The 26,178-nt window shown below is 40.3% G+C and overlaps 1 protein-coding gene and 2 pseudogenes across 1 annotated transcript; 1 reads left to right on the top strand and 2 right to left on the bottom strand.

Annotated features, from left to right (window-relative positions):
• Positions 1-8,759: 8,759 nt before the first annotated feature.
• On the bottom strand, positions 8,760-12,955 carry LOC118621018 (annotated as a pseudogene).
• Positions 12,956-17,483: 4,528 nt separating this feature from the next.
• Positions 17,484-22,077, bottom strand: RPUSD2 (RNA pseudouridine synthase domain containing 2). Its single transcript, XM_036270831.1, has 3 exons — positions 21,446-22,077; positions 19,087-19,383; positions 17,484-18,406 (listed from the first exon to the last, which is right to left on the bottom strand). Exons 1-3 carry the CDS (start codon positions 22,067-22,069, stop codon positions 17,672-17,674), a joined length of 1,656 nt encoding a protein of 551 aa, XP_036126724.1. The 5' UTR covers positions 22,070-22,077; the 3' UTR covers positions 17,484-17,671.
• Positions 20,127-20,490, top strand: LOC118635864 (annotated as a pseudogene).
• Positions 22,078-26,178: the final 4,101 nt, after the last annotated feature.

Genomic DNA, 26,178 nt, shown 5'->3' with positions numbered 1-26,178 from the left:
GAGATAGCTACCGATAGATAACAAGCAACAACTAGTTACACCTTTCCTTCTCATCATTTTGAGGAGGAGGAATGACCCACATTTTAAATATCAAAATAATTTTTTATTTGAAATCTGCAGAATGAAGTAAAACTGTGTTAAACCCAACCCCAATAGGCTAAAGTTAATGGATGAAGGCAAGACCTGGGGACATAACCTGATGATTCCATCGAGTTAGAAACAGAAGCAACAATTCCTTTTTTTATTGTGATACTATGGAGTAGTAAGTTTTTCTTATTTCTCTTTTGGCTAAATAAAAAGTACTTGACTGTAAGTACTTTTTGCCCCTCTGCCTTTCTCAAAGATTGTTATCTATAAGTTTTGATTTATATTTACCAATTCTAGATCAAATTTCTTCAGTAAATGCTTACATGTTACTGATAGACAAATGAAGGCTGTATTTGTTATGAACTATGACAGCATACCAAATGATAAAAACAGACCATTATAAAAGCCCAACTCATCTCAATGATCAACTTTCTGTTGATAGCTAATATAGTTATGGATTTAAAATTCTGATTCTTTAAACTTTTTAAAAATATGTTTTTATTGATTTCTTTTTAGAGAGAGAGAAAGGGAGAGATAGAAACATCCATGTGAAAGAGAAACATTGATCAGATGCCTCCTGCATGCCCCCTACTGGAGATCGGGCCCAAAACCCAGGCGTATGCCCTGACTGGGAATTGAACCAGGGCCTCTCAGTCCATGGGAAGATGCTCAATCCACTAAGCCATACTGTCTGAGCCTGATTTTTAAAACCTTGAATAACAAAGAAATTTGGCACCTGAAAATAATTTTTTTTTTCTTTTAGCTTAAAAAGAACATTGAAATAGCTCCTTGACAGTGGTTTCTGTATACTCACTGAAAAGATTATTCCCAATCAACTCTCCTTTCAGTGACTGTCAGTAATCATTTTTTGGTATAACCTAGTATGTAACAGAAGCAGTCTTTATTCAAGCCCATGATGCAGTACTTAATTTTTTTTTTTTTTTCTTATACAACAAAAATGGTCCATAGTTCTGGGACTAGAAGTCTGAGATCAAGGCGTCAGCAGGGTTGGTTTCTTCTGGGGGTGGTGAGAGTGAATCTGTTCCACACCTCTTTCCTAGTTTCTGGTGGTTTGCAGGCAATCTTTGACATTTCTTGTCTTGTAAAATTCTTAATCCTTACATATTTGCCTCAATTCTGATTCTGGATGATTTTGCATTTAGATATAGATATAAAGCTATTCTTTAAAAATTCTTAACCTACTTTAATTTCAACATTTAGAATGTTGAAAAGTTTATAAGAAAAAAGAAAAATTGCATAATTTATTATTTATTTGAGTTAATGAAGTATTTTCAAGAATCTTGTGTATAGATGCCATGCAAATGTGTTAGAAAATGCAAGGGACAGAGCTCTCTTTGCATCTGAGAGCATGCCAAATCTACAATACCAAAGCCATAGTTGCTCTTAAATCCCACTTTAAAAAAAAATAATCTTCACCGAAGGATATGTTTATTGATTTTTAGAAACAGAGAAAGGGAGAGAGAGAAACATTGATGTGAGAGAGAAACATTGATCAGTTGCTTCCTATACTCCCCTGACTGGGGATCCAAGTTGCAATCTTTTTGGTGTATGGGATGACGCTCCAACCAACTGAGCCACCCAGCTGGAGCTAAATCCTGCAGTTCTTATATGATAAAGAAGCAGTATTGGAATCTGCTAAGACATATTAAAGTGGTTGGTCACTTTTGTAAATTATTATATATCGCTTGCCATTATAGTCTCCAAAACACCAGACATATGGTATTCTCGTTCCATCTCTGATAAAAGTGATCCATGATCTAGGCATTTGGGAGTAGTACTCAACCCAGCTGCATGGAGGTCAAATAGACCTTAAGAGAAGAATCAGTATTTCAGAGATAACCAAAGGTTATAAAAAGAAAGATCTTTTAACATTTTTAATAAAAAAATTTTATCTTGCCCTGGCCGATTTGACTCAGCAATAGAGCGTCAGCCTGCGGACTGAAGAGTCCCAGGTTCGGTTCCCGCTAAGGGCATGTACCTCGGTCGCAGTTTGTTCCCGGCCCCTTTTGGGGTCCTGTGAGCAGCAACCACTCGATGTGTCTCTCGCGCATGGATGTTTCTCTCTCTCTCTCTCTCTCTCTCTCTCTTTATCTTTCTCTCGCTCCAGCTCTATCTGAAGATAAGTGCAAAAAAAAAAAAAAAATGTCCCCGGGTGAAGATAAAAAAAAATTTATTTTGAAGGGGGGACATATGTAATACTTTCAACAATAAAGATAAAAAATATAATTTAATTTAATTAAAAAACAATAAATAAATGGACAAAATACTAAAAAAATTACCTTGAAACACACATAGAATGATACAACACATATATAACATATTATACATGTACAGTTTAAAAGAACAATAAAACCAATGCTATGTATACACAACCCAGCTTAAGAACAGAACATTACTAGTACCTTTGAATCTTCCTATGTGCTCCTTCCTGCTGACATCCTTCTACCAAAGAAATAAGTACTTTACTGAATTTTATGTCAATCATCCTTTTGCTTTTCTTACCAACTATGCATGTATATACCCCTAAAAAATATTTCGTCTTATGGTTTTGAATTTTTTATAAGTGGAATATTATATTACTCATCCATGACTTATTTCACTTAACACTGTTTTATCCATGTAATTCATTCATTTTGCACTGCTGCTTAGCATACAATTATGTGAATATACAACTAGGTACTCAGTCTCTTCTGGATGGATATTTTGTTTCTAGTTTTGTTTTTGTTTTTTTTGCTATTACAAGAATGTTGCTGTAAATGTTTTTATACACATACAAGTGTTTCTCTGGGTATATAGCTAGAAGTGGAATCATTGGTTATGTGCATGTTCCACTCTACTAGGCAATTTTTTTTTCAATATTACAAAAGGAAAAACGCATAAGGGAACATTTACTTCTGAACAAGGTGATAAACAGGTGCCTTGCAAAAGAAAAAAATCATGGCATTAAGTTTCTCATTCAAAATTTTGAAGCAAAAATAACCCAAGTTATGCACTATTGCCTTAGGAAAGGGAAGAGAAACAATGAAGTGGTAAAGGAAGAAACATAGTAAACTCAATATCAAATTTGAGAAAGTAAAGTCACTTCTGCTCAGCTTTGAGTTTACAAATATTCTTTAAAAAAGAGGAAAAGTTACACTTAATGTTCAAATTTATATAACTGTAGTCCCAATATAGTTTTTGTACTTGAAATGGTTTTAGGCCACTGGCTGGCCTGCCTCTGAGGTCCAGACTACCTGGTCACAATTTTCAAATGGCAATTCCATGTTCTTATGTCTGTTCTGATTCCAGGGGAGCTTAGGTTCAGCTTAGTCTTTTGGAATGTTTAGATTGTTGCTACCGCCCATTAGTCAAGCTACTAACTTCTTTTGCTCACTCATATCATTCTAGTCTTTTTTTTTTTTTTAATCCTCACCCGAGAACACTTTTTCCATTTTTTGTTGAGATAGTGTGGGAAAGAGAGAAAGGAAGAGAGAGAGAGAGAGAGAAACATCGACGTGAAAGGGACACATCGAGTGGCTGCCACCGCACGACCCAATCAGGGCCGGGGACAAATTGCAACCAAGGCACGTGCCCTTAGCGAGAACTGAACCCAGGTCTCTCTGGACCGCAGGCCGATGCTCTAACCACTGAGCAAAACTGGCCAGGGCCATTCTAGTCTTTTAAAAATATTTCCTGCCTGGCCAGAGTGGCTCAGTTGGTTGACTGTCGTCCGTGCGCCAAACGTTGCTGGTTCAATTTCCAGGCAGGTCACATACCTGGCTTGCAGGTTAGATCCCTAGTTGGGTCACATAAGGAGAACAGCTAATGGATGTTTCTCTCACATGATTTTTCTCTCTCTCTCTCTCTCCCCCTTTCTCTCTCTAAACCTTCCATGGATAAGGATTAAAAATAAAAAATAAATAATAAATAATATTTCCCCACAAACATGCACATAAACGTTCAGTAATTCTAACAAAGGTATTTTGCTTTTTCCTCAATGTAGAGGTAACTGTAATGAAGAGACCTGCATTGTTATAACATACTATGCCTCAAAAAATATGTCAAGCTACTAGAAAATGTCACTCGGACATTAGACTTGAATAGCAAACTTGGAGAGGGAGGATTAACTGTGGAACAAAAATATATGAGACATTCAAATGCAGAGCAAAGAACCTATACAACTAAAAATGCCAATGACATTAAACACTCCACAAATTCCCATCTGTTGTTTTAACATAAAGATTCTATTGGCTAACTTATACAATAATTTTTATTAATAAACTGAGAAGTTAATATCTTCAAAGTGGCAAAAGCAAACTGAGAGAGCATCTTTATTATTGGTACACCATGTTACCAGGTCACTTCCCTGGGTTGCCCTGGTTATTAAATTCCCAAATTTTATTTATTTATTTTTGTTCCCTTATTTTATTTTTTATTAATTTATTTTTGTCACAGATGTTTCTCCTTTTTCCCCACATTGACTACCTCCTCCCTATCCCCTCCCACCCTGTCCCCAGTTTTGTTGTCTATGTCCATTGGTTATGCACACATGCATATAAGTTCTGTGGTTTATCCCTTCCCTTCCCCCCCCCCCCACTTCTGAGGAATGTCAGTCTGTACCCTACTTCTATGTCTCTGGGTCTATTTTGTTTATCAGTTTCTTTAGTTCATTATATTCCAGAAGTAAGTGAGATCATGTGATGTTTGTCTTTCTCTGCTTGGCTTGTTTCACTTAGGATAATAGTTTCCAGGTCCCTCCATGTTGTCTCAAAGGATAAGAGATCTTTCTTTCTTACAGCTGCATAGTACTCCATTGTGTATATGTACCACAACTTTTTATCCACTCATCTATTGATGGGCACTTGGGCTATTTCCAGATCTTAGCTATTGTAAATAGTGATGGTATGAACATAGGGGTACATATATTCTTTCTGATTGGTGTTTCAGGTTTCTTAGGGTATATTCCTAGAAGTGGGATCACTGGGTCAAATGACAGTTCAATTTTTAATTTTTTTGAGGTAACACCATAGTGTTTTTCATAGTGGCTGCACCAGTCTGCATTCCCACCAGCAGTGTACTAGGGTCCCCTTTTCTCCACACCCTTGCCAGCACTTGTTGTTTGATGATTTGTTGATGGTGGCCATTCTGACAGGTGTGAAGTGATATCTCATTGTTGTTTAAATTTGCATCTCTCTGATGATTAGTGATGTTGAACATTTTTTCATATGTCTCTTGGCCATTTATATGTCCTGTTTGGAGAGGTGTCTATTCAGCTCCTCTGCCCATTTTTTAATTGGGTTGTCTTCCTTTTGTTGAGTTGTATGAGTACTCTATATATTTTGGAAATTAACCCCTTTATGATGGATCATTGGCAATGATGCTCTCCCATACAGTGGGTAGCCTTTCCATTTTGATGATTGTTTCTTTTACTGTGCAGAAGCTTTTTAGTTTGATGTATTCCCATGTGTTCATTTTTTCCTTCGTTTCTGTTGCCTTAGGTGATGTATCAATGAAAATTCTGCAGCGTATGATGTCTGAAATTTTGTTGCCTGCATTTTCTTCTAGGATTTTTATGAATCACAAGTCACATTTAAGTCTTTTATCCATTTTTTTTTTTTTATCCTCACCCGAGGACATTTTCCCATTTTTTGTTCAGATAGAGTGGGAGTGAGGGGGAGAGAGAGAGAGAGAGAGAGAGAGAGAGAGAGAGAGAGAGAGAGAAACATCGATGTGAAAGGGACACATCGAGTGGTTGCCACCCGCATGACCCAACCAGGGCCGGGGACAAACTGCAACCCAGGTACATGCCCTTAGCGGTAACCCAACCCGGGCCTCTCTGGACCACAGGCCAACGCTCCAACCGCTGAGCAAACCGGCCAGGGCAGGAGTTTCTTAATTATATCTTCAATTTCCTTTGTTGTTATTGGTCTGTTCAAGTTTTCTATCTCTTCCCAGGTTAGTTTTGGGAGACTGTGTGTTTCTAGAAATTTGTCCATTTCGCCTAGATTGTCCAATTTGTTGGCATATAATTGTTCATAGTATGTTTCGATGATCCTTTGTATTTCTGTGGTGTCAGTTATTAATTCTCCTCTTTCGTTTCTGATTTTGTTTATTTGTGTTCTCTCTTTTTGTTTCTTGGTGAGTCTGGCTAAAGGTCCATCAATCTTGTTTATCTTTTCAAAGAACCAGCTTTTTTTTCATTGATCTTTTGAACTGTTTTTTTAGTCTCTATGTCATTTATTTCTGCTCTGACCTTTACTATTTCTTTCCTTCTACTTGCTCTGGGTTTTTCTTTCTAGATCTTTAAGTTGTAGGGTTAGAGAGTCAATTAGGAATTTTTCTTGTTTTTTGTTTTTTATCTTCACCCGAGGACATTTTTCTGTTCAGACAGAGTGATAGAAAGAGGAAGAGAGAGAGAGAGAGAGAGAAACATCGACATGAAAGGGACACATCTAGTGGCTGCCACCCACACGACCCAACCAAAGCCGGGGACAAAGTGCAACTGAGGTACATGCCCTTAGTGGGAACTGAACCCAGGTCTCTCTGGACTGCAGGCCACTCTAACCACTGAGCCAAACCGGCCAGGGCTCTTGTTTCTTGAGGTAGGCCTATAGTGCTATGAACTTCCCTCTCAGAACTGCTTTCGCTGCATCCCATAGATTTTGTGTTGTTGTGTGTTCATTTTCATTGGTTTCCAGAAAGTTTTTAATTTCTTCCTTGACCTCGTTGGTAACCCATTTATTGTTTAATAACATGCTATTTAGCCTCCAAGTGTTTGAATGTTTTTGTTATAATTGAGTTCTGGTTTCATGCCATTGTGGTCTGAGAAGATGCTTGATATGATTTCAATCTTTTTGAATTTGTAGAGACTTACTTTGTGTCCTAACATGTGGTCTATCTTTGAGACTGTCCTATGTGCACTTGAGAAGAATGTATATTCTACAGCTTTGGGGTGAAATGTTCTGTAAATATCAATTAAGTCCAACTGATCTAGGTCGTTGTTTGAGGACTCTATGTCCTCGTTAAGTTTTTGTCTGGAAGATCTATTCAGTGGTGTAAGTGAGGTGTTAAAATCATCCACTAAGATTGCTCCCTTGAAGTTCTCCAGAAGTTTTTAAATATATTTTGGAGCTCCCATATTTGGTGCACATATGTTTACCAGTGTTATAGCCTCTTGTTGGATTGATCCTTTTAATATTGTGTAGTGATCTTCTTTGTCTCTTGTTATGGCCCTCGTTTTGAAATCTATCATGTTATATATGAATATTGCTGTACCAGCTTTTTTTTCATTTCCATTTGCTTGGTAAATTTTTTTCCATACCTTCCATACCTTTCATCCTGTGTGAGTCTTTTGTTGTGAGGTGAGTTTCTTGTAGATAGCATATATATGGGTCATGCTTTCTTATCCAATCAGCTACCCCATGTCTTTTGATTGGAGCATGTAAGCCATTTACATTTAAGGTTATTATTAATAGATAGTTATTAGTTGCCATTTTTATTTTATGCCTGTATTCTTCTTTGTCTCTCTCTCTCTCTGTTTCTTCTCCTTCTCCTTACAACAGTCCCTTCAGCATTTCTTGCAGTGCTGGTTTGGTGGTGGTAAATTCCTAAATTCCCAAATTTTAAATTATTCTGTCATCCTGTAGAAAACTATTTGTGCATCAGATTTAATATTTTGGCTGTATTTCTCCAACAGGGATTTCCAAATTAATCTTTGAAAATGCAGCCTTTGTTTATTTTTAGTTTTAAGTAATAATAATCATGTAGGTACAACTGACTCAAAATCCCTTACTACTGGGAGAAAAACCTAGATAACAAATTAATAGTGGATTCAGCCTCAAAAGGATAATCACCATGTCAAAGACTACTCATTCTTGGAATTAAAAAAAGGACTTATGTTGTATAATCAACTTTTGTAGCATGCATACACACACACACATGCACACACAGATATGTATATGTATGTATAATATATATTCACATTTCTATTCAAATACTAAGATTCCATATTCAAAAGTTGATGTCACAACATATGGAGAAGAGTTAAGTAAGCAGTGCAAAGCAACGTGCTTTCTCCTAAAAATGTAATGTCATTTCTACATTTTAAGGAAGCTGGTAAGTATTTGCTCTTATGACACTAGGTAGAAATGCTGAACTATTGCCTAGCAGCTTAATTTTTTTAGAATTAAAATAAAATGTTTAGATTGATCATGACTCTTCTCCATATATTGGGGGGGGGGGGCAGAATCAGTACCTTTTCAAAACTGATTATCTTTACCAGTTATCAGAAATGGACTGGATTTCATTACATATTAGACTTCAATAACTCTCAATAACAAATTATTAAGATGCTTAAAAGTAAAAGAGCCACAATATGAAGTTTGAATAATGACATTGCAAAAACAACTCAAGATTGTGCACAAAGCATCCCAAAATATCATTTTGGTTTTACCTTGGACATATAACCATGGTCTGTTACAAAAGTAGATTATACATACAAAGGTATAAAGAACATTACTTTTTAGCCAAAGGCAGCAATTCTTTTAAAGGTACATCCCCAGCCATCCAATGAGTAATATAATTTAAGTATATTAAGTTCATGATAATGCTGAAGAGTATGTTGTTTTATTCAGTAGTCTTCCCTCACTATGATTTCCTCATGTACCCCAACCTCAGCCACCTGTACTTCCCCGGAGGGCTCCTTTCTGCTCATAAGTAAAGCTGCTCAAATTGCTGCTCTGTTTCCCACTAGGAGGATTATAAATCTGCCTGACATCCCTTTTGGGTCCTGCTGGAGATTTCTTGGGTGGTGAACCGGAAGTTGTATCTTCATTAGCTCTCTTTTGCCAAATTTCAACATCCTATATGTTTCCAGGATAATGTTATTGTGCTCTTATAGAAGCTCTTATAGAGGAATGTGGAAGAGATCCCTGATTAAAACATTGATATTATTTGTTATTTTAAATGCAACAACTTTAATCTTGTTCTCGTTTGTTGTTAAGGCTTTGCCTATTTTACCCTGGAGAGCCAAGGGTTGTCTGATACAAACCTTCAGGCCCCGTTCAAAGTACTGCAGCCTAATTTTAAATCTTTGAACTTTTCTATATTCAGTTTGGCTGTTAAGAAATCTGGAAGTTTTTGTGCCCTGGCCAGTGTGGCTCACTTGATTGTCATCCCATGCACCTCGAGGTCACTGGTTTGATTCTTGGTCAGGGCACACGCCTGGGTTGTGGGCTCAATCTCCGGTAGGGTGCAAGCAGGAAGCAGCCGATCATGTTTCTCTCTCTTTCCCTCTCCCTTCCTCTTTCTCTAAAAAAATAAATAAAAACATATTTTTTTAAAAATCTAGAAATTTTCAGCTCAACTGGTGGAAGCTGTACAACAAACATTCCACATAACTGAATTGAAGCTTGGGTTCTTCATTGCTAGGATTCTCCCCATTTTCTGCTTCTTCTGGAGGAAGGCATGTACTTCACTAATTTATCAGTTTCCTTAACTTTTTTTCTAGGTTTTTCATGTCACCACAAAATGAACTCATCTCCACCAATAGTTTCAATACCTTCAACTGTATATCCAGACTTTCCACTGGGTAGTCAAGGAGCTGAGGTCAGGGTTAACCTACTCACAGAAGTAAGTCGCAAACCTTGTAGAATGCACATTTTTGGAGAAGAGGGGTGCCACCTGCCAAATGCACTGTTAAGAGCCTGTCCACACAGGCTCTGACAGGTTGAGGGTTTGTACCAGGTCAGCCTGTTCAGCTACTAACTCTGTAAGTTGTCATTTTCCATTCACCTAAAAGCTTTTCAACCCATGAACAGGACACATTCTTCACGAGTCAGATCTTCTAGGATTTTTTTTGGATTCAGTAAGTATAAGTTCTTTTATTACCTTTGTTAAGAGTTCATCTGGTAAAGTCTTAACATTTTGTGGGTTTTTTTAGTGTTGTTTTTTGTTTGTTTGTTTGTTTGTTTGTTTTTTATTGATTTTAGAGAGAGGAAAGGAGAGGGAGAGACAGAAACATCGATGAGAGAGAACATCAATTGGCTGCCTCCTGCATGACCCCACTGGGGATTTGGCCCACAACCTGAGCCTGTGCAGTGATCAGGAATTGAACTGGCAACCTCTTGGTGCATGGGTCAATGCTCAACCACTGAGCCACACCAGCTGGGCAAGTCTTAATTTTGTAGAAAGGATTTTGACTGCCTGTACTCTAACAATGTCCTCTCCTTGAAGAATATGGCTGAATAAGTCACCTAAAGTCCCTTTTGCATCCATCTTAAATAAACTTAACAGGGCATTATTCACTAAGTTAAATTCTGCAGTCATTTTTGTGCAAAAGTTGGATTAGAGTATCTGCCCCTAGGGAAAGATTTTCTCTAGTGGCAAATTGAGGAAGCTCTTAATTGCTTGCCAGCGAACTCATACATCTTCATCCTCAGAGGATGAAGAAACAGCCAATTCTGGAAAATGCTTAAAGAATTTTGATATAAACTGAGCTACTAATCTTTTTTCCTTGGCACCACCTTTCACACCACCCAATATCACTTGATGGGTATCTTTTTCTTTTTAATCCTCACTGAATGACATGCTTACTAACTTTAGAAAGAAAGGGAGAGCTAGAAAGAGATCCATCAGTAACCTCCTGTACTTGCCTGACCAGAGATTGAACTCGAAACCTAGGTATGGGCAGTAATGGGGGATCAAGCCCACAATCTTTTGGTGTGTGGGACGATGCTCGAACCAACTGAGCCACCTTACTGGGGCACTTGATAGGTATCTTTATGCTGGCCCACTTGTTCTGTGCTATTGGCTAGGATGCCATAATTACAGTAAACCTCCTCCACCATCAGAATGGTGACCCACAGGCCCAGGGTTTGCTCCTGTTGTCACTGTAGTCCTTGCCAGTGCCACCACTGCTCTGAACCTCTCAAAGCCCACAAGTCATACTTATACATTTCCAGCTGCCACCAGTCAATTTACTAGGTAATTCTTAATTGTTCTAATATAGTTAATGGCTGCTAAAAATGTCCGTTTTGAAAACATGAACAAGTTTCAAATGAAAGGAAAATAGAGTACACAGAGGGTTTAGAGGAGAAGAAATAATATTATCTCTATTTGCAAATGTCATGAAAAAAATACACACATGTACTTAAAGAATACACACACACACACACAAAACTATTAAGCTAGTAAATTCAGCAAAGTTGCAGGATACAAAATCAACACAAAAACCAGCTGTAATTCTATATACTAGCAGTGAACAATTCAAAATAAAATCAAGAAAATAATTCCATTTAAAATAGCATAAATAATAATAAAATACTTTGTATTAAATTTAACAAAAGAGGTATAAAACATGTACACTGGAAATGACAAAATACTGCTAGAAGAAAATGGGACTATATCAAACTTAAAAACTTTTGTGGCCCTGGCTGGTGTGGCTCTGTGGTCAGAGTGCTGGTCCATCAGTTACCTCCCGTACTGAAGGGTCTCAGGTTTGATCCCCAGTTCCAGTCTGGGTGCATTTGCGAGGCAACCAATGGATTATGTCTCTCTCACATTGATGTTTCTCTCTCCCTCCCTCCCTCCCTTCCACTCTCTCTAAAAAAATGAAATAAAAATAAATAGCCTGGCCTGGCCAGTGTGGCGCACTCGTTGAGTGTCGACCCATGCACCAAGAGGTCACCAGTTCGATTCCCAGTCAGGGTACATGCCCAGGTTGTGGGCCAAATCCCCAGTGGGGGGCATGCAGGAGGTGGCTAACCGATGTTCTCTCTCACCGATGTTTCTCTCTCTCTATCTCTCCCTTCCTCTCTAAAATCAATAAAGAAAAAATATTTTAAAATAAATAAATAAAATAAATAGCCTGGCTTGTGTGGCTCAGTGTATTGAGAGTCATCTCATGGACTGAGAGGTCCTGGTTTGATTCCAGGTCGGGGCACATGGTTGAGGGCTCGATCCCCAGTGGGGGCTCTGCGGGGGGCAGCCGATCGGTGTTTCTTTCTCACATCAATGTTTCTATCTCTCTCTTCCTTCTCTCTCTCTAAAAAATCAATAAAAACATAGTTAAAATAAAAATAAATAAATAAATAAATAAATAAATAAAAATTAATGGAAAAATATCCTCAGGTGAGGATTAACAAAAAACAAAACAAAACAAAACAAAACAAAAACCCCAAAACTTTTGTGTATCAAAGAACATAATCAACAGAACAAAAAAATGAGAATAGGAGAAAATATTTGCAAATATATATCTGTAAGGGTTAACATCCAGAACATATAAAGAATATGTATAGAATTCACACACAAAAAATCAAATAATCCTACTAAAAAATGCACAAAGATTGGACTAGACATTTCCCTAAGTGATATACAAATGGTCAAGAAGCAAATAAAAAGATGCTCAATGTCACCAATCACCAGGGAAATGGAAATTGAAACTACAATGAGATACCACCTCACACCCATTAGGATGGCTACTTAAAAAAAAAAAACAGAAAATAATAAATGTTGGTGAGGATGTAGAGAAATTGGAACTCTCCCTGTTGATAGGATTGTAAAATGATGCAGCTGCTATAGAAACCAGTATGGAGCTTTGTCAAACAATTACAAGTAGAACTACTATCTGAATCAGCAATACAATTTCTGGATATATACCCAAAATAATTGAAAGTGGAATATTTAAGAGGTATTTTCACACATATTCATAGCAGTGCTATTCGCAATAGCCAAGAGGTGGAAGCAGGCTGTGTCCATAAATGGATGAAAAGATAAACAAAATGTGATATATATACACAATGGAGTATTATTCAATCTTAAAAAGGAAGGAATCCTATCACGTTACAATATGGATGTATCTTGAGGACATTATGCTAAGTGAAATAAGCCAAGCACAAAAAGATAAAAGTGTATGATTCCACTTATATGAGGTATCTTAAGTAGTCAAATTCATAGAAACAGAAACGGGGCCTCAGGGTTGGAGGGTAAAGGGGAGTTGTATAGAGTTTCAGTCACACAAGAGGAAAAAATTCTGGAGATGTTTTACACAACGTGAGTATACTCCACATTACTGAACTGTACACTTAAAAATAGCTAGAATGGGTCCTAGCCAGTTTGGCTCAGCAGTTAGAATGTCAGCTGGCAGACCAAAGAGTCTCGGGTTCGATTCTGGTCAAGGGCAGGTACCTTGATTGTGGTTTGTGTTGTCCCACCCCCAAGTCGGGGTCAAGCTGGAGGCAACCAGTTGATGTGTCCCTTTCATGCTGATGTTTCTCTCTCTCCCTCTCCCTTTCCTACTCTAATGGGAAAAAAATAGCTAGAATGGTAAATTTTATGTTTTTTACCACAATAAAAAATTAAATTAAAAAAATCCCATCACCGCCCTGGCCTGTGTGGCTTCCCAGTTGACTGGGAATCGTCCCATGTACCAAAAGGTTGCCAGGTTGATTCCCAGTCAGGGCACATGCCTGCGTTGTGGGCTTGATCCCCCATAGGGGGCGTGCAGAAGGCAGCTGATCAATTTTCTCGCTCACATCGATGTTTCTCCCTCTCTCTCTCTAAAAAACAATGAAAATATTAAAATCCCATCACCATTTTTTGCAGGAACTGAATCAAAACTATGGGAGAGGATAAACAGAGAGCTCAATGGAAAAGAATCAAGAGTCCAGAAATAAACCTATGCATCTATGGTCAATTGATTGTCTACAAGAATGCCAAGATCATTCAATGAGGAAAGACCAGTCTCTTTAACAAATGATGCTGGGGAAAGTGGATATCTACATGTAACAGAAAAAAGTTGGAACCCTATCTCACATCACATATAGAAATCAACTCAAAATGGATCAAAGACCTAAATGTAAAAGCTAAACTATAAAACTCTTGAAATATAGGCCTTGGATTTGCCAACGGATTCTCAGATATAACTCCAAAAGCCAATTAACAACAAAAAAAGTTGAACTGCATCAAAATTAAAATTTATCAGCTATGACTGGTTTGGCTCAGCAGTTAGAGCATTGGCCTGAGGACCAGAGGGTCATGTGTTCAATTTCGGTCAAGGGCATGTACCTGCGTTTCAGGTTCGATCCCTGGCCCCGGTCAGGGTCGTATGGGAGGCAACCAATTGATGTGTCTATCTCATATCGATGGTTCTCTTTCCCTCCCTCCCTCCCACTCTCAAAAAAAAAAAAAAAAATCAATGAAAAAATAGCCTCTGGTGAGGATTAACAACAACAAAAATTAAAACTTGTCAAAGGCAACAAAAGCAAAAATAGACAAGTGGGACTACATCAAACTAAAAAGCTTCTGCACAGCAAAGGAAGCAATTAACAGACTGAAAGGCAATCTAAGGAAAAAAGTATCTGCAAACCCTATTGGTTGTAAGGGATTAATATTTTAAAATATAAGGAACTCCTTCAACTCTATAGCAAAACAACAACAAATAAGCCAACTTAAAAATGGGCAAAGGATTTGAATAGATGTTTATTCAAAAAAGACATACATTAAAAAAGACATACAACTGACTAGGTTCTGAGAACTTCCAGATTGGTAAACAAGAAGGCATCCACATACCCTGAGTTTTACTGGGTGAGAAGCACCTATGCTGAAGACCCTTCCAGACCTTACCCTATATCTCTCTTCATCTGGCCATTCATTTGTATCCTTTGTAATAAATCAGTAATCTAGCAAGTAAGCTATTTTCCTGAGTTCTGTGACCCATTCTAGTAAATGACTAAACCCAGTAAGAGGGTTGCGGGAACCTTTGATTTATGGTTGGTCAGAAGCACAGGTGACAACCTGAACTTCAGACTGGCAATGCAGGACTGAGCCCTTAGTTTGTGACATCTGACCCTCTCTCCAGATAAGACAGTGTCAGAATTGAGTTAAAACTGTAGGACCCTGGCCAGTTTGGCTCAGCGGTTAGAGTGTCGGCCTGCGGTCCATAGAGACCCGGGTTCGGTTCTCGCTAAGGGCACGTACCTCGGTTGCAGTTTGTCCCCAGCCCTGGTTGGGTCATGTGGGTGGCAGCCACTCGATGTGTCCCTTTCACGTTGATGTTTCTCTCTCTCTCTCTCTCTCTCCCTCCCACTCTATCTGAACAAAAAATGGAAAAATGTCCTCGGGTGAGGATAAAAAAATAAAAGAACATACTTTAAAAAAAACAACTGTAGGACACCTAGCTGGTCTCAGAGAACTGCTTGGTGTGGGGAAACCCCCACGTATTTGAAGTATACAGTATTCTGTAAGTAGTGAGTAAAAGAAAACAAGATTTTCTTGTCAGGTATCTAATACAGTCAAACATATAGAAGCAGAGAGTAAAACAGTGATATCAGGGGTTGGGAGCAGGGGGAAATGGGGATAAACTTTGTTTTGCAAGATGATTAAGTTCTAGAGATTTGCTGTACAACATTCTATTTATAGTTAACAATACTGTACTGTACACATAAAAATGTTAAGGGGTGCCTTGGCCAGTGTGCTAAGTGGTTAGAGCATTGGCCCATGCAGAGGGTCACAGGATTGATTCCTGGTCAAGGGCTTGTACATGGATTTTGGGTTCATTCCCTGGCCCTGGTCAGGGTGCCTGTAGGAGGCAAACAATCAATGTGTCTCTCTCACATCAATGTTTCTCTCTCTCTCTCCCCCTCCCTCTAAAAATCAGTGGAAAAATATCCTTGGGTGAAAATTAAAAAAAAAAATTTGTCCAGCTGGTGTGGCTCAGTGGTTGAGCATTGACTCACGCACCAAGAGGTCACCAGTTTGATTGCCAGTCAGGACACATGCCCAGGTTGCGGGCCCGATCCCCAGTGGGGGGCATGCAGGAGGCGGCCAATTGAAGTTCTCTCTCATCAATGTTTCTATCTCTCTCTCCCTCTCACTTCCTCTCTCTGAAATCAATAAAGGGAAAAAAAAGTTTTAAAACAAAAAATTTTATAAAGGGGTATATCTCATGTAAATGTTCTTAACACATACACACAGAAATTAAAATTTTTGTGAATGGCCTGGCCAGTATGGCTCAGTGGCTGGGCATTGACCCATGCACCAAGAGGTTGCCGGTTCGATTCCTGTTCAGGGCACATGCCCAGGTTGAGGGCCAAATCCCCAGGTGGGGGGGATGCAGGAGGCTACCAATTGATGTTCTCTCTCATCGGTTTCTGTCTCTCTCTACCTCTCCCTTCCTCTCTATCTAAAATCAAAAAAGAAAAACAAAAAACAAAACTTAAATATTCAACCCACAAAATGGAATATCTGCAAATCATGTATCTAATAATGGTCTCATATCCAAAATATATAAAGAACTCTTATAACTCAACAATAAAAAGGCAAACAATCCAATTAAAAAATGGACTAAAGACCTGAACAGATTTTTCTCCAAAGACATAAATGGCCAACGAGCACATGCAAAGATGTTAAACATTATTAATCAATAGGAAAATGCAAACCAAAACCACAAGGTTAACACTTCACTACCAGTAGGCTAATCAGAACAACAGAAAATAAGTATTGGTGAAGATGTGGAGAAATTGGAAACCTAGTGTGTTGCCGGTGGGAATGTAAAATGGCTCATCCACTGTGGAAAAGTTTCATGACTCCTCAAAGTTAAACAAAGAATTACCAAATACTCAGCAATTCAACTCCTTGGTACATACTAAAGAACTAAAAATACAAATTCGAACAAAAATCTGTACACAAATGTTCATAGCACTATTCACAACAGCCAAAAGGTGGAAATAACTCAGATATCCATCAGCTGATGAATGGATATAAAAATGTAGTATACTCATACAATGAAATATTATCAGCCGTAAAAAGGATTGAGGTACTGATGCATGCTATAAATTGGATGAACCTTGAAAACATTATGCTAAGCAAAAGAAGACAGACACAAAAGATCTCTTATTGCATAATTCCATTTATATGAAATGTCCAGAATAGGCAAATCCATCAAGACAAAAAGTAGATTAATGGTTACCTGTGGCTAGGAGGAAGGGGAAATGGGGAATCAGTGTTTCTTGTGCATGGGTTTCTTTTTGGGTGATGAAAATGTTTGGAACTAGAAAAGATGAAATGGTTGCACAACACTGTGAATGTACTAAATGCCACTAAATAGTGGCATTTTTACCTTAATATGATTAATTGTATGTTATGTGAATTTACCTCAATTAAAAACAAAACCCAAAAAAAGGCCCTGGCCATGTAGCTCAGTTGGTTAGAGCATCGTCCCAATACACCAAGGTTTCGGGTTCATTCCCCAGTCAGGGCACATACAAGAATCAACCAATGAATGCATAAATAAGTGAAACAACAAACCGATGGTTCTCGCTCTCCCTCCCATTTCTTCTAAAATTAAAAATTAAAAAATAAAATAAAAAGAAGTAGAAAAACCAGACACACAAGGTATAAGAAAAAGGTATATATTTACAAATCAAAAAGTCCCCGAACTCTAGCTGAAAGAGGTAGCAAATATAAGCAATTCCTATAAGAGCCCAACTTACTCCTTATACAAACAATGAATATCAACCCATGAGATCAGTTTCTACTCCATGGCCTCTTCCAACCCAAGAATTAATCCCTTCATAATCCACAGCCATCAATCCTCTTGCCAGTCATCCTGTGCCCAGGTAGGCATGGGTGAAAAGTACTCAAAGCCTGGTCCTTTATAGCGCAGGGCATGAAGAAACATCACAAGGTCCTGGGGCAAGGGGTCCTGTCGTACCAGTCGGCACTCTGCACAGAGGGGGTCTATCTCTTGATTCACAACATCTGTTTCAGCTGCATTCCTTGGTGCTAGGGCTGTTGCATCCAGATTCTGAGGGGCTGCCTCAAGTACTCCATCCATCTTTTGGGCGGATGCAGCCAAATCTTCTAGATGGTCCTTGGCCAGCTCCGAGGAGGGAGCTGTAGAGTCAGTGAGTCCTGGGGACAGGTCACCTTCACAGAGATCTAGCACATCCAGACTCTGCTTGGCTTGGTGCTCTGCTACAAGGTCCCGCAGCAATTCCTCATCTGTCTTTGGAATGTGGCCGCCCTGGCCCCGGGAGGGGCCCCAGGCCACTGAGTTGTAGATGGGGTCATTGAGGATGGGGTGGCCCAGGAACTGGAGGTGGACTCGGATCTGGTGGGTGCGACCTGTGAGTGGCCGACACCGCACCACACTGGAGTGGCCGTTGTAGCTCAATCTCTGGAACACTGTCTCACAAGGCTTGCCCCGAGTATCTACACGGCACACCCCTACCTTGTATGACACTACCAAGATAGGTTCCTTGCAGGTCACTTCCTTGGCAGGGAACTCGCCCTCCACCCGGCACACGTACTCCTTTTCCAGCTACACAGGAGGGAAGAGGGAGAAAATCAGCACAAAGTGTAAACTCATGAAGCCCAGACCCTCTGCAAGTGGTGAGGACTGCACCTGTGCCAGGTAGAAGAGGTAAAAACCCTAGCTCCATCATTTGCCAGTTTTGTGATTCTCAGCACATTACTTAGCTTCTTTAAATCCCATTAACTTGTCTAGAAAAAGTGAGATTAGAAAAGCACTTACCTCAAATGGCTGTTATAAGAATTCAGTAAGTTAGGTTCTAATGTACTTGGTACTTAGCCTGGTATACGGTAAGCACTCAATATATGTATCAGATCCAGAATTACAAGTCTCAAGACCACAATCATCACCATTTAACTCTTCTACCCAAGCCTCTTCCAATTTCATTCACAATCTTTCCACCAAGGCTCTTCCCACAATCTTAAAAACCCCATTCAACCCATCAGCACTTTAAAACTTCAAAAGAGCAAACTACCACGATAGGTAGTATATGCCATCTCTATAAATATCTTGAAAGATAAGCGATAATAACTTTTCTTTAGCACTTTAGGTGTTGACCTCTCTGAAAGTAGGAAACTTGACTAGACAAATATGAAGGCCCACTTTAGACAGAAGTCTGTGATGCCCTTTTGTCACACAGCATTTGTGAGCTTAGAAAGTGACCTGCATGAGACAAAAACCAGGCTCACCTGACGGTCTCGAACCTGCTCGTGTATTCTCTCCGAAACAGCTGCTGTCTTGGCAAACATGAGGACCCCCGAGGTAAGGCGGTCAAGCCGATGCAGTGGGTGTAGCTCCTTAAGTTGGTGCTCCTTACCCAGGATGAAGATGACTGTGTTATGTCGGAAGCGGCCACAGGGGTGGACAGGAATGGAAGAAGGCTTGTCTACAACCACCATGTCTTCATTCTCAGCCAGCAGGCGGATAGGTTCTGCTGTGACTGGTGGTTCATGCCTGTGCACTGTGTTCCGCAAGAAGTCATTGTCCTGCCAATGACATAGGCAATCGATCAGCACAGGGACCAGCAACCTGTGTCAGTTTCCTCTATTATTTATTAACACAGAAGAATGATCACAGTATATCCTTACACAGAAAATGTAGTATGCATAGTGCATACTTATTTTGTAAAAATGCAGACAGACACACAGGCAAATAGCAGGCACCAGAAAAGAACTAGAAGGATATACATAAAAATGTTAATGGTACTATCTCCAGGTGGTGGGATTATGGATGGTTTTTATTTTGCTTATTTGTATTTTCTCTACAATAATGTTACAGTTAAAAGATAAATTTTTTGCCTTAGCTGGTTTGGCTCAGCAGTTAGAGTGTCGGCCCGAGGACCGATGAGTCTCGGGTTCAATTCCTGCCAAGGGCATGACCTCGGTTGCGGTTTGTCCCTGGCCCTGGTGGGGGTCATGTGGGAGGCAACCAGTCAATGTGTCCCTCTCACATCAATGTTTATCTCTTTCTCCCTTTCTCTCCCTCCCACTCTATCTTAAGATAAATAGAAAAATATCCTCGGGTGAGGATTTAAAAAATAAATAAATAAATGAAAGGTAAATTTTTCTAAAACGGAGGGAAAAAACCCTCCACAAATCTTCACTTTTCGTGACCTTGAATAAATAGCACCAAGGTAGCTTCCCTTGACCTTTGACCCACCTGCTGCCCTTGAGGTGGGGCCGCAGGGCCTGGAAGACGGAGCTTGTGCTCCCAAGGCAGAGTGTTGGTCATGGCCAAGTACCTGGCCCAGATCATTGTGATGGGGGCACAGGTGGTGGGCAGGGCCTTTGCAGCTGTTTGCAGGAGTCTGCAGCCAGATGGGCAGCAACTGATGCCCGGGGATGTGCTGGACACCAGTTTGCAGCTGCCTCTAACGTGTCCGGCTAACCCTCAGCCTTCAGGAGGCTCAATGTCTCCAAGTTGAACCCCAAGGAAATCCAGAAGAACTATGAACACCTATTCAAGGTGAACGATAAATCTGTGGGCGGCTCCTACCTGCAGTCAAAGGTGGTCCAAGCCAAGGAGCCCTGGAGGAGGAGCTCCGAATCCAGGCCCAAGAGGACAAAGACAAAGAGCAGAGGCCCCAAACGTGACCACTTGGCTCTTCCCACCCACCCCACCCTCTACCTCTAATTTATAGTTTGGTAATAAATGTCTTTTCCGTAAAAAAAAAAAAGAAGAAGAAATAACACCAAGCTTTAAGTCCAGAGATCTGAGCTCTAGACCTGGATTTCCCACTGGTTCAGTGCAAGTCACTTAACTTTTCTAAGTCTCAGTTTCCTTATCTGTAAAATGTGAGGGCTAAACTAGACCTGTGCTTTTCAAAATTGGGATGGGAGAAGGACTTCAAGCCACCCACTTCTTAAATTCTGAAATCACTTTGTCTCTCCTCACAACCTGGTTAGCCAGGGATATCTGGTACCTCTTAACTGTGAAGGAATTTTAAAGGGTCAAAACACTGGGCAAGACAGCTATAGTCTTTATCCCTGATAGTTCACAATTCTATCATATCAGGCTCTATAATAAATAACTTAAGTGATTATAAGAACACAGGCTTTGGAGGCGACACTGTTCCCTTACCTCTGTGAGGTTTACCTTAATTTAGTTTCCTCACAGGTAAAATAAGGTGGCAATACCTACCCCACAAGGCTGTCGGTAAAAGTAAATGTTCAAATACTTAAAATGCTTAACTCTGTGCCCAGCACATAGCAAGGAGACATAAATTATAGCCTCTCCTATACTACCTGTACAGGGATCCACAATGCAAAACAGAAAGTGGTCAATGTCTTTGCCAGTGGCACAAGACTACATAAAAGGAGCCACGAGAATCCCAACTTTTATCCCTTGGAAACAAGAAAGTGTTTTTGAAGCACTGAGGATACTTGCGGAGATGGGGTAAGAGGAGGGAACTAAAAGACTGTTCCAAGTGAAAGCGAGAATTACCCCAATTTTACTCCAGTGCCTATGCCCTACTAGCTCACAAACAAACCAAAAAACAACCCTTGCCCCTCTCCTCGCCCCCTTCCGACTGGCCCCATCAGACCCCACCTTGAGCACAATGCTGAGGTCCCGCACCGGCTCCTCGTTGAGGTGCAGGCGCCCCGCTCGGACCGCGGCCTCGTAGTAGGTCAGTGGCTGGGCCCGGAACTCAGTGCTGAAGACGTGCAGCAAGCTGTGGCCCACCCACCGGCCTTTGCAGTAGGTTCGGAAGTCAAAGTAATAGGGCCGCACTTTGCGCAGACCGCCCTCGAAGTAGTAGCTGGTCTCTGCGAAGTGCTCATCGGCAAAGCTCACCCCTGACCGCCGCTTCTTCGGGGGCGGCACTACACGCTCCCCAGTCGCGCCCCGCCGCTTCTTCCGCTTGCCTGGTACCGGCGCCGCAGCCGGGGCCTGTTCCTCGCTCCCGGTGGCCTGCTTCCCGAACCCCGGGGCCAGCTCCACTCCCTGAGCAGACAGCTCCGGCCACACTGGGGGTCGCTCATCCCCCACGTCACCATCCGCGTCTCCGTTTTGCTGAGTCGGAGCCCTCAGCTCGCACGCTGCCTCCGTCCCAGTCGAGAGCGTTTCGGCCATCGAGCCTCTAAGCCCACCCCAAGTCCTGGCAGAGCTGAGGCACGTGAGGCTAAAACACTCCTCGAGAATCCGGAGCAGCCCGCGGCCGCCAAGCCACATAACCGGGCCGGCGCCACTCCTGGGTCGCGATCTGAATACGTCACTCAGTACTAGCCAATCAGTGAGCCCCAGCGCCGAGGCGGGGACTGCGAAGATGGGAGTGAGGGAATGAGTGGAATGACTTGAGTGGCGAGTTGAGAGTCTGAGAAAGACTCATTAAAAGCATTGACTTCTTATAGATATACTCAAAATTTCTTGGGTATGGAAAAGCACCTGAAAGGAACTTTATTTAACAAAACAGAGTGCTCAATTCTGAATATGCTAAGAATATTTAAGCACTGTACTGCATACTTTAAAAGAGTGAAACCCGCTCAGCCGGTGTGGCTCAGTAGTTGAGCATGACCCATGCACCAAGAGGTCTCTGGTTTGATTCCTGATCAGGGCACATGCCCAGGTTGTGGGCTTGATCCCCAGTGGGGGCATGCAAGAGGCAGCCAATAGATGTTCTCACCCATTGATGTTTCTATCTCTCTCTCCCTCTCCCTTCTTTTCTTTCTCTCTCTCTCATATCAATAAAGGAAAAAATAAAAAAGAATCAAACCCTTCCTAGCTTCCTTTGCATCTTGGACATTGGTATTTAACCTGGCCTCTATTGATCAGCCAGATCCTTTGGTAGAGAGATACATAGCTGAGAAAGCAAGCATCATGTCTGATCCTATAGTATTGGAATCTGATTTGGGGGCTAACAGTGGGAGAGGTTCTCGTGTCCAGTTCCCAGTCAGCAATGCCAGTTGCAGTGTTTATGGTTAGTGGCAGTGTGGTGTTCCCTGAGCAGTTCCTCAGTAAGTTTAGGAGATTTCCTGGCTCTATAGACCCGGAGCCTCATTCTCTGGCCCATCCATGTTTTACTCTCACGTGGATGTTTCTCTCTCTCTCCCCTTCCCTCTCTCTAAAAAAAAAAAAAAATCAATTAAAAATATTTAAATGATGCACACATTGCCAGTTATAAAAACAGTCACAGGGATGTGAGATTTTCTAAACTACTTAATATCTTTTAATCCTGTGCTGTACAACAGAGTAGCCATTAGCTACATGTGGCTATTTAAATTTAAACTAATTAAATGACATAAAACTTACAATTTAGTTCTTCAATTGTACAAGTTGCATTTCAAGAGCTCAATAGCCACATAAAGCCAGTGACTATATTGGACAGCTCAGATACAGAATATTTTTATCACAGAAAGCTCTATTGGACAAAGCAGCTTAAATCAAATCCTTTTACAGCTCAAACTGTCTAGAATGAGTTCTATTAGTTGAACTAAGAACTCTATGATAAGGATTTAAGTATTTTAAGAGTAATGGAACATCATCAAAGAGTGTGTGTGACATAATCGGATCTCCATTCCAAAAGGATCACCCTCGTTACAACATAAAGAAGGGAGTAAAGAAGGAATCACAAGTTCTAGCTCCACTTCACTGTGGTTCTTGACCATGAGAGTTCTAATTCAAACATTCACACACCAAACAAATTTTGAACATTTGCCAGGCATCACTTGGCTTTGGAGGTACAGAGGTAAGAAAGATATGCATGGTTCCTGATCTCAAAGAAGACATAAGCTGGTCTGGGATACAAATAAAAAATATATGTGTGCTAACTGCACTGCTGTTAAATTAGAGTCTAATATATTTTGGGGGCTTTTAAAATAATTTTAAAATTACAGTTGACATACAATATTATATTAGTTTCAGGTATATGACATAGTGGTTAGACATTCATGTAACTTACAAAATGATTGCCCTGATAAATCTAGAACTCATCTGATACCATATATAATTATTACAATATTATTCACTATATCTCCCTATGCTGTACTTGACATGACTGTTTTTATAACTGGCAATGTGTGCATCATTTAAATATTTTAATTGATTTTTTTTTAGAGAGGGAGAGAGAGAAATATCCATGTGAGAGTAAAACATGGATCAGTTGCCTCCTGTATACCCCCTACTGAGGATCAGCCTGCAACCTGGTCATGTGCTCTGTCGGGGGAAATTGAACCAAACCAGACAACACCCAACCAACTGAGTCACAGCAGCTAGGGAAATTTGCACATCTTAATCCTTCCCTCTTTTCACCCATCCCCCTAAACTCCTCCCCATCTGTCAATTATCAAATGTTCTTTGTCTCTATAAGTTAGTTTCTGCTTATCTTGTTTTTTAGTTTCCACATATAAGTGAAATCAATGGTATTGGTCTTCCTCTGACTTATTTCATTTAGCATACTGCCCTCTAGGTCCATTCATGTTTTTGCAAATGGTAAGATTTCATTCTGTTTTGTTTTTTGTTTTTTTGTTTTTTGGTACGTGCCCCTAGCAGGAACTGAACCCGGGACTCTCTGGTCCACAGGCTAATGCTCCAACCGCTGAGCCAAACTGGCCAGGGCAGATTTCATTCTGTTTTATGGCTGTATACTATTCCATTGTATTTATATACCACATCTTCTTTATCCATTCATCTAGTGATAAATACTTACGTTACCTCCATATCTTAGCTATTGTAAATAATGCAGCAATGAACATAGGAGTGCATGTGTCTTTTCAAATTAGTGTTTTGGGTTTCTTGGGATAAATACCCAGAAATGGAATTGAGAGTCATAAGGTATTTCTATTTTTATTTTTTTGAGGAACCTCCATGCTGTTTTCCCATTTAAATGCTAGCAACAGTGCAAGAGGGTTTCCTTTTCTCTACATCCTTGCCAACATTTTTTTTTGTTGATTTATTGATTATAGCCATTCTGAAAAATGTGAAGTGATAGCTCATTGTGGTTTTAATTTACATTTTCCTGATTATTAGTGATGTTGCTTATCTTTTCATGTGTCTATTGACCATTTATATGCCCTCTTTAGAGAAATGTCTATTCAGGTCCTAAGCATAGTCCCAAATGGAGGAATGCTAACTGCCTTCACATGGTTTCCCAGTGTGAGAAGTCATTGGAAAGAAGAAGATCACCATGGTTTCAGGTGTGCAAGTCCAGGATCTGGTTTGGATTTATTCATCACACACACTAATTACTCAGAGGACATGGGTGAATCACTGAGGGTGCCAATTTGCAATTTACAACTGTAACTTTACATTATAAAATGTATTCCATTTGTGCCTACTGTTAAAGGCATCCTTATCAAGATATTTAAGAGGCCAAATTTGAAATCAAGAGTTCAGTGAGCAGGAAATCAAGAGTTTAGTGAGCAGGAAATCAGAGAAAAGGGCATAAGTGAGTTGAGAGACCATAGAGCAGTTTGATGAAGCACCCATAAGCCTATGAGACTGCCCCTTTCTATGAATCAGATGCTGCCAGATTCATGTTACATTGGGTGGTAGTTGCTGGACTCTTAAGGGTCTGTCAGTAGGAGATTGCACGCTTCTGGTTATTCCCTGTAAATAAGCACTGTCAAAATCTTGCCTATTATTTGCTTTTTTGTAACCTCCTTGCTTTTCAATTTCTTCTGTTTGCATATTCTAAGAATGGTTATATATGTGAGCAACAGAGTACCTCGTAGTTTTCTTTTCACATGTTGGCAGTTATTAATACCATAACCATATTAATTGGCTTTGGACCTACCTATCTAGAAACTACATCATACGACAAGTTACTGATGATGGTTGGCTAATGTCTTTCTGCACTTTTTTTTAGGAGTAAGCCCTGGAAATTGGGGTTGTAGGTGTGAGAAACAGTTGCATCTCAGCTAAAAGATGGCAAAGGTCATCTTTATTATTATTATTATTGATTTTTAGAGAGAGAGGAAGGGAGAGGGAGAGAGAGAAACATCGATGTGAGAGCAAAACATCTATTGGCTGCCCTCTCCATGTCCCCCACCAGGGATCAAGTCTGAAACCCTGGGCATGTGCCCTGACCAGGAAGATGCATGGGATGATGCCCAACCAACTGGGCCACACTGGCCAAGGCAAAGATCATCTTTTTATTGATTTTTTTTTTTTTAGGGAGAGAGAGATATAAACATTGATGTGATAGAGAAACATCTATCAGCTGCTGGTCGCCCCCACTGGAGATCCAGCCTGTAATCTAGGTATGTGCCCTGACAGGGAATCCAACCAGGGCCTCTCAATCCATTGGAGGACTCTCAATCCACTGAGCTACAACGGCGGAACAG

Source organism: Molossus molossus, unplaced genomic scaffold (genome assembly GCF_014108415.1).
Source record: "Molossus molossus isolate mMolMol1 unplaced genomic scaffold, mMolMol1.p scaffold_m16_p_1, whole genome shotgun sequence".
In the NCBI taxonomy this organism is placed as follows: domain Eukaryota; kingdom Metazoa; phylum Chordata; class Mammalia; order Chiroptera; family Molossidae; genus Molossus; species Molossus molossus.
Note: the sequence above shows the minus strand (reverse complement) of the source record. Positions and strands in the feature narration are given on the sequence as shown.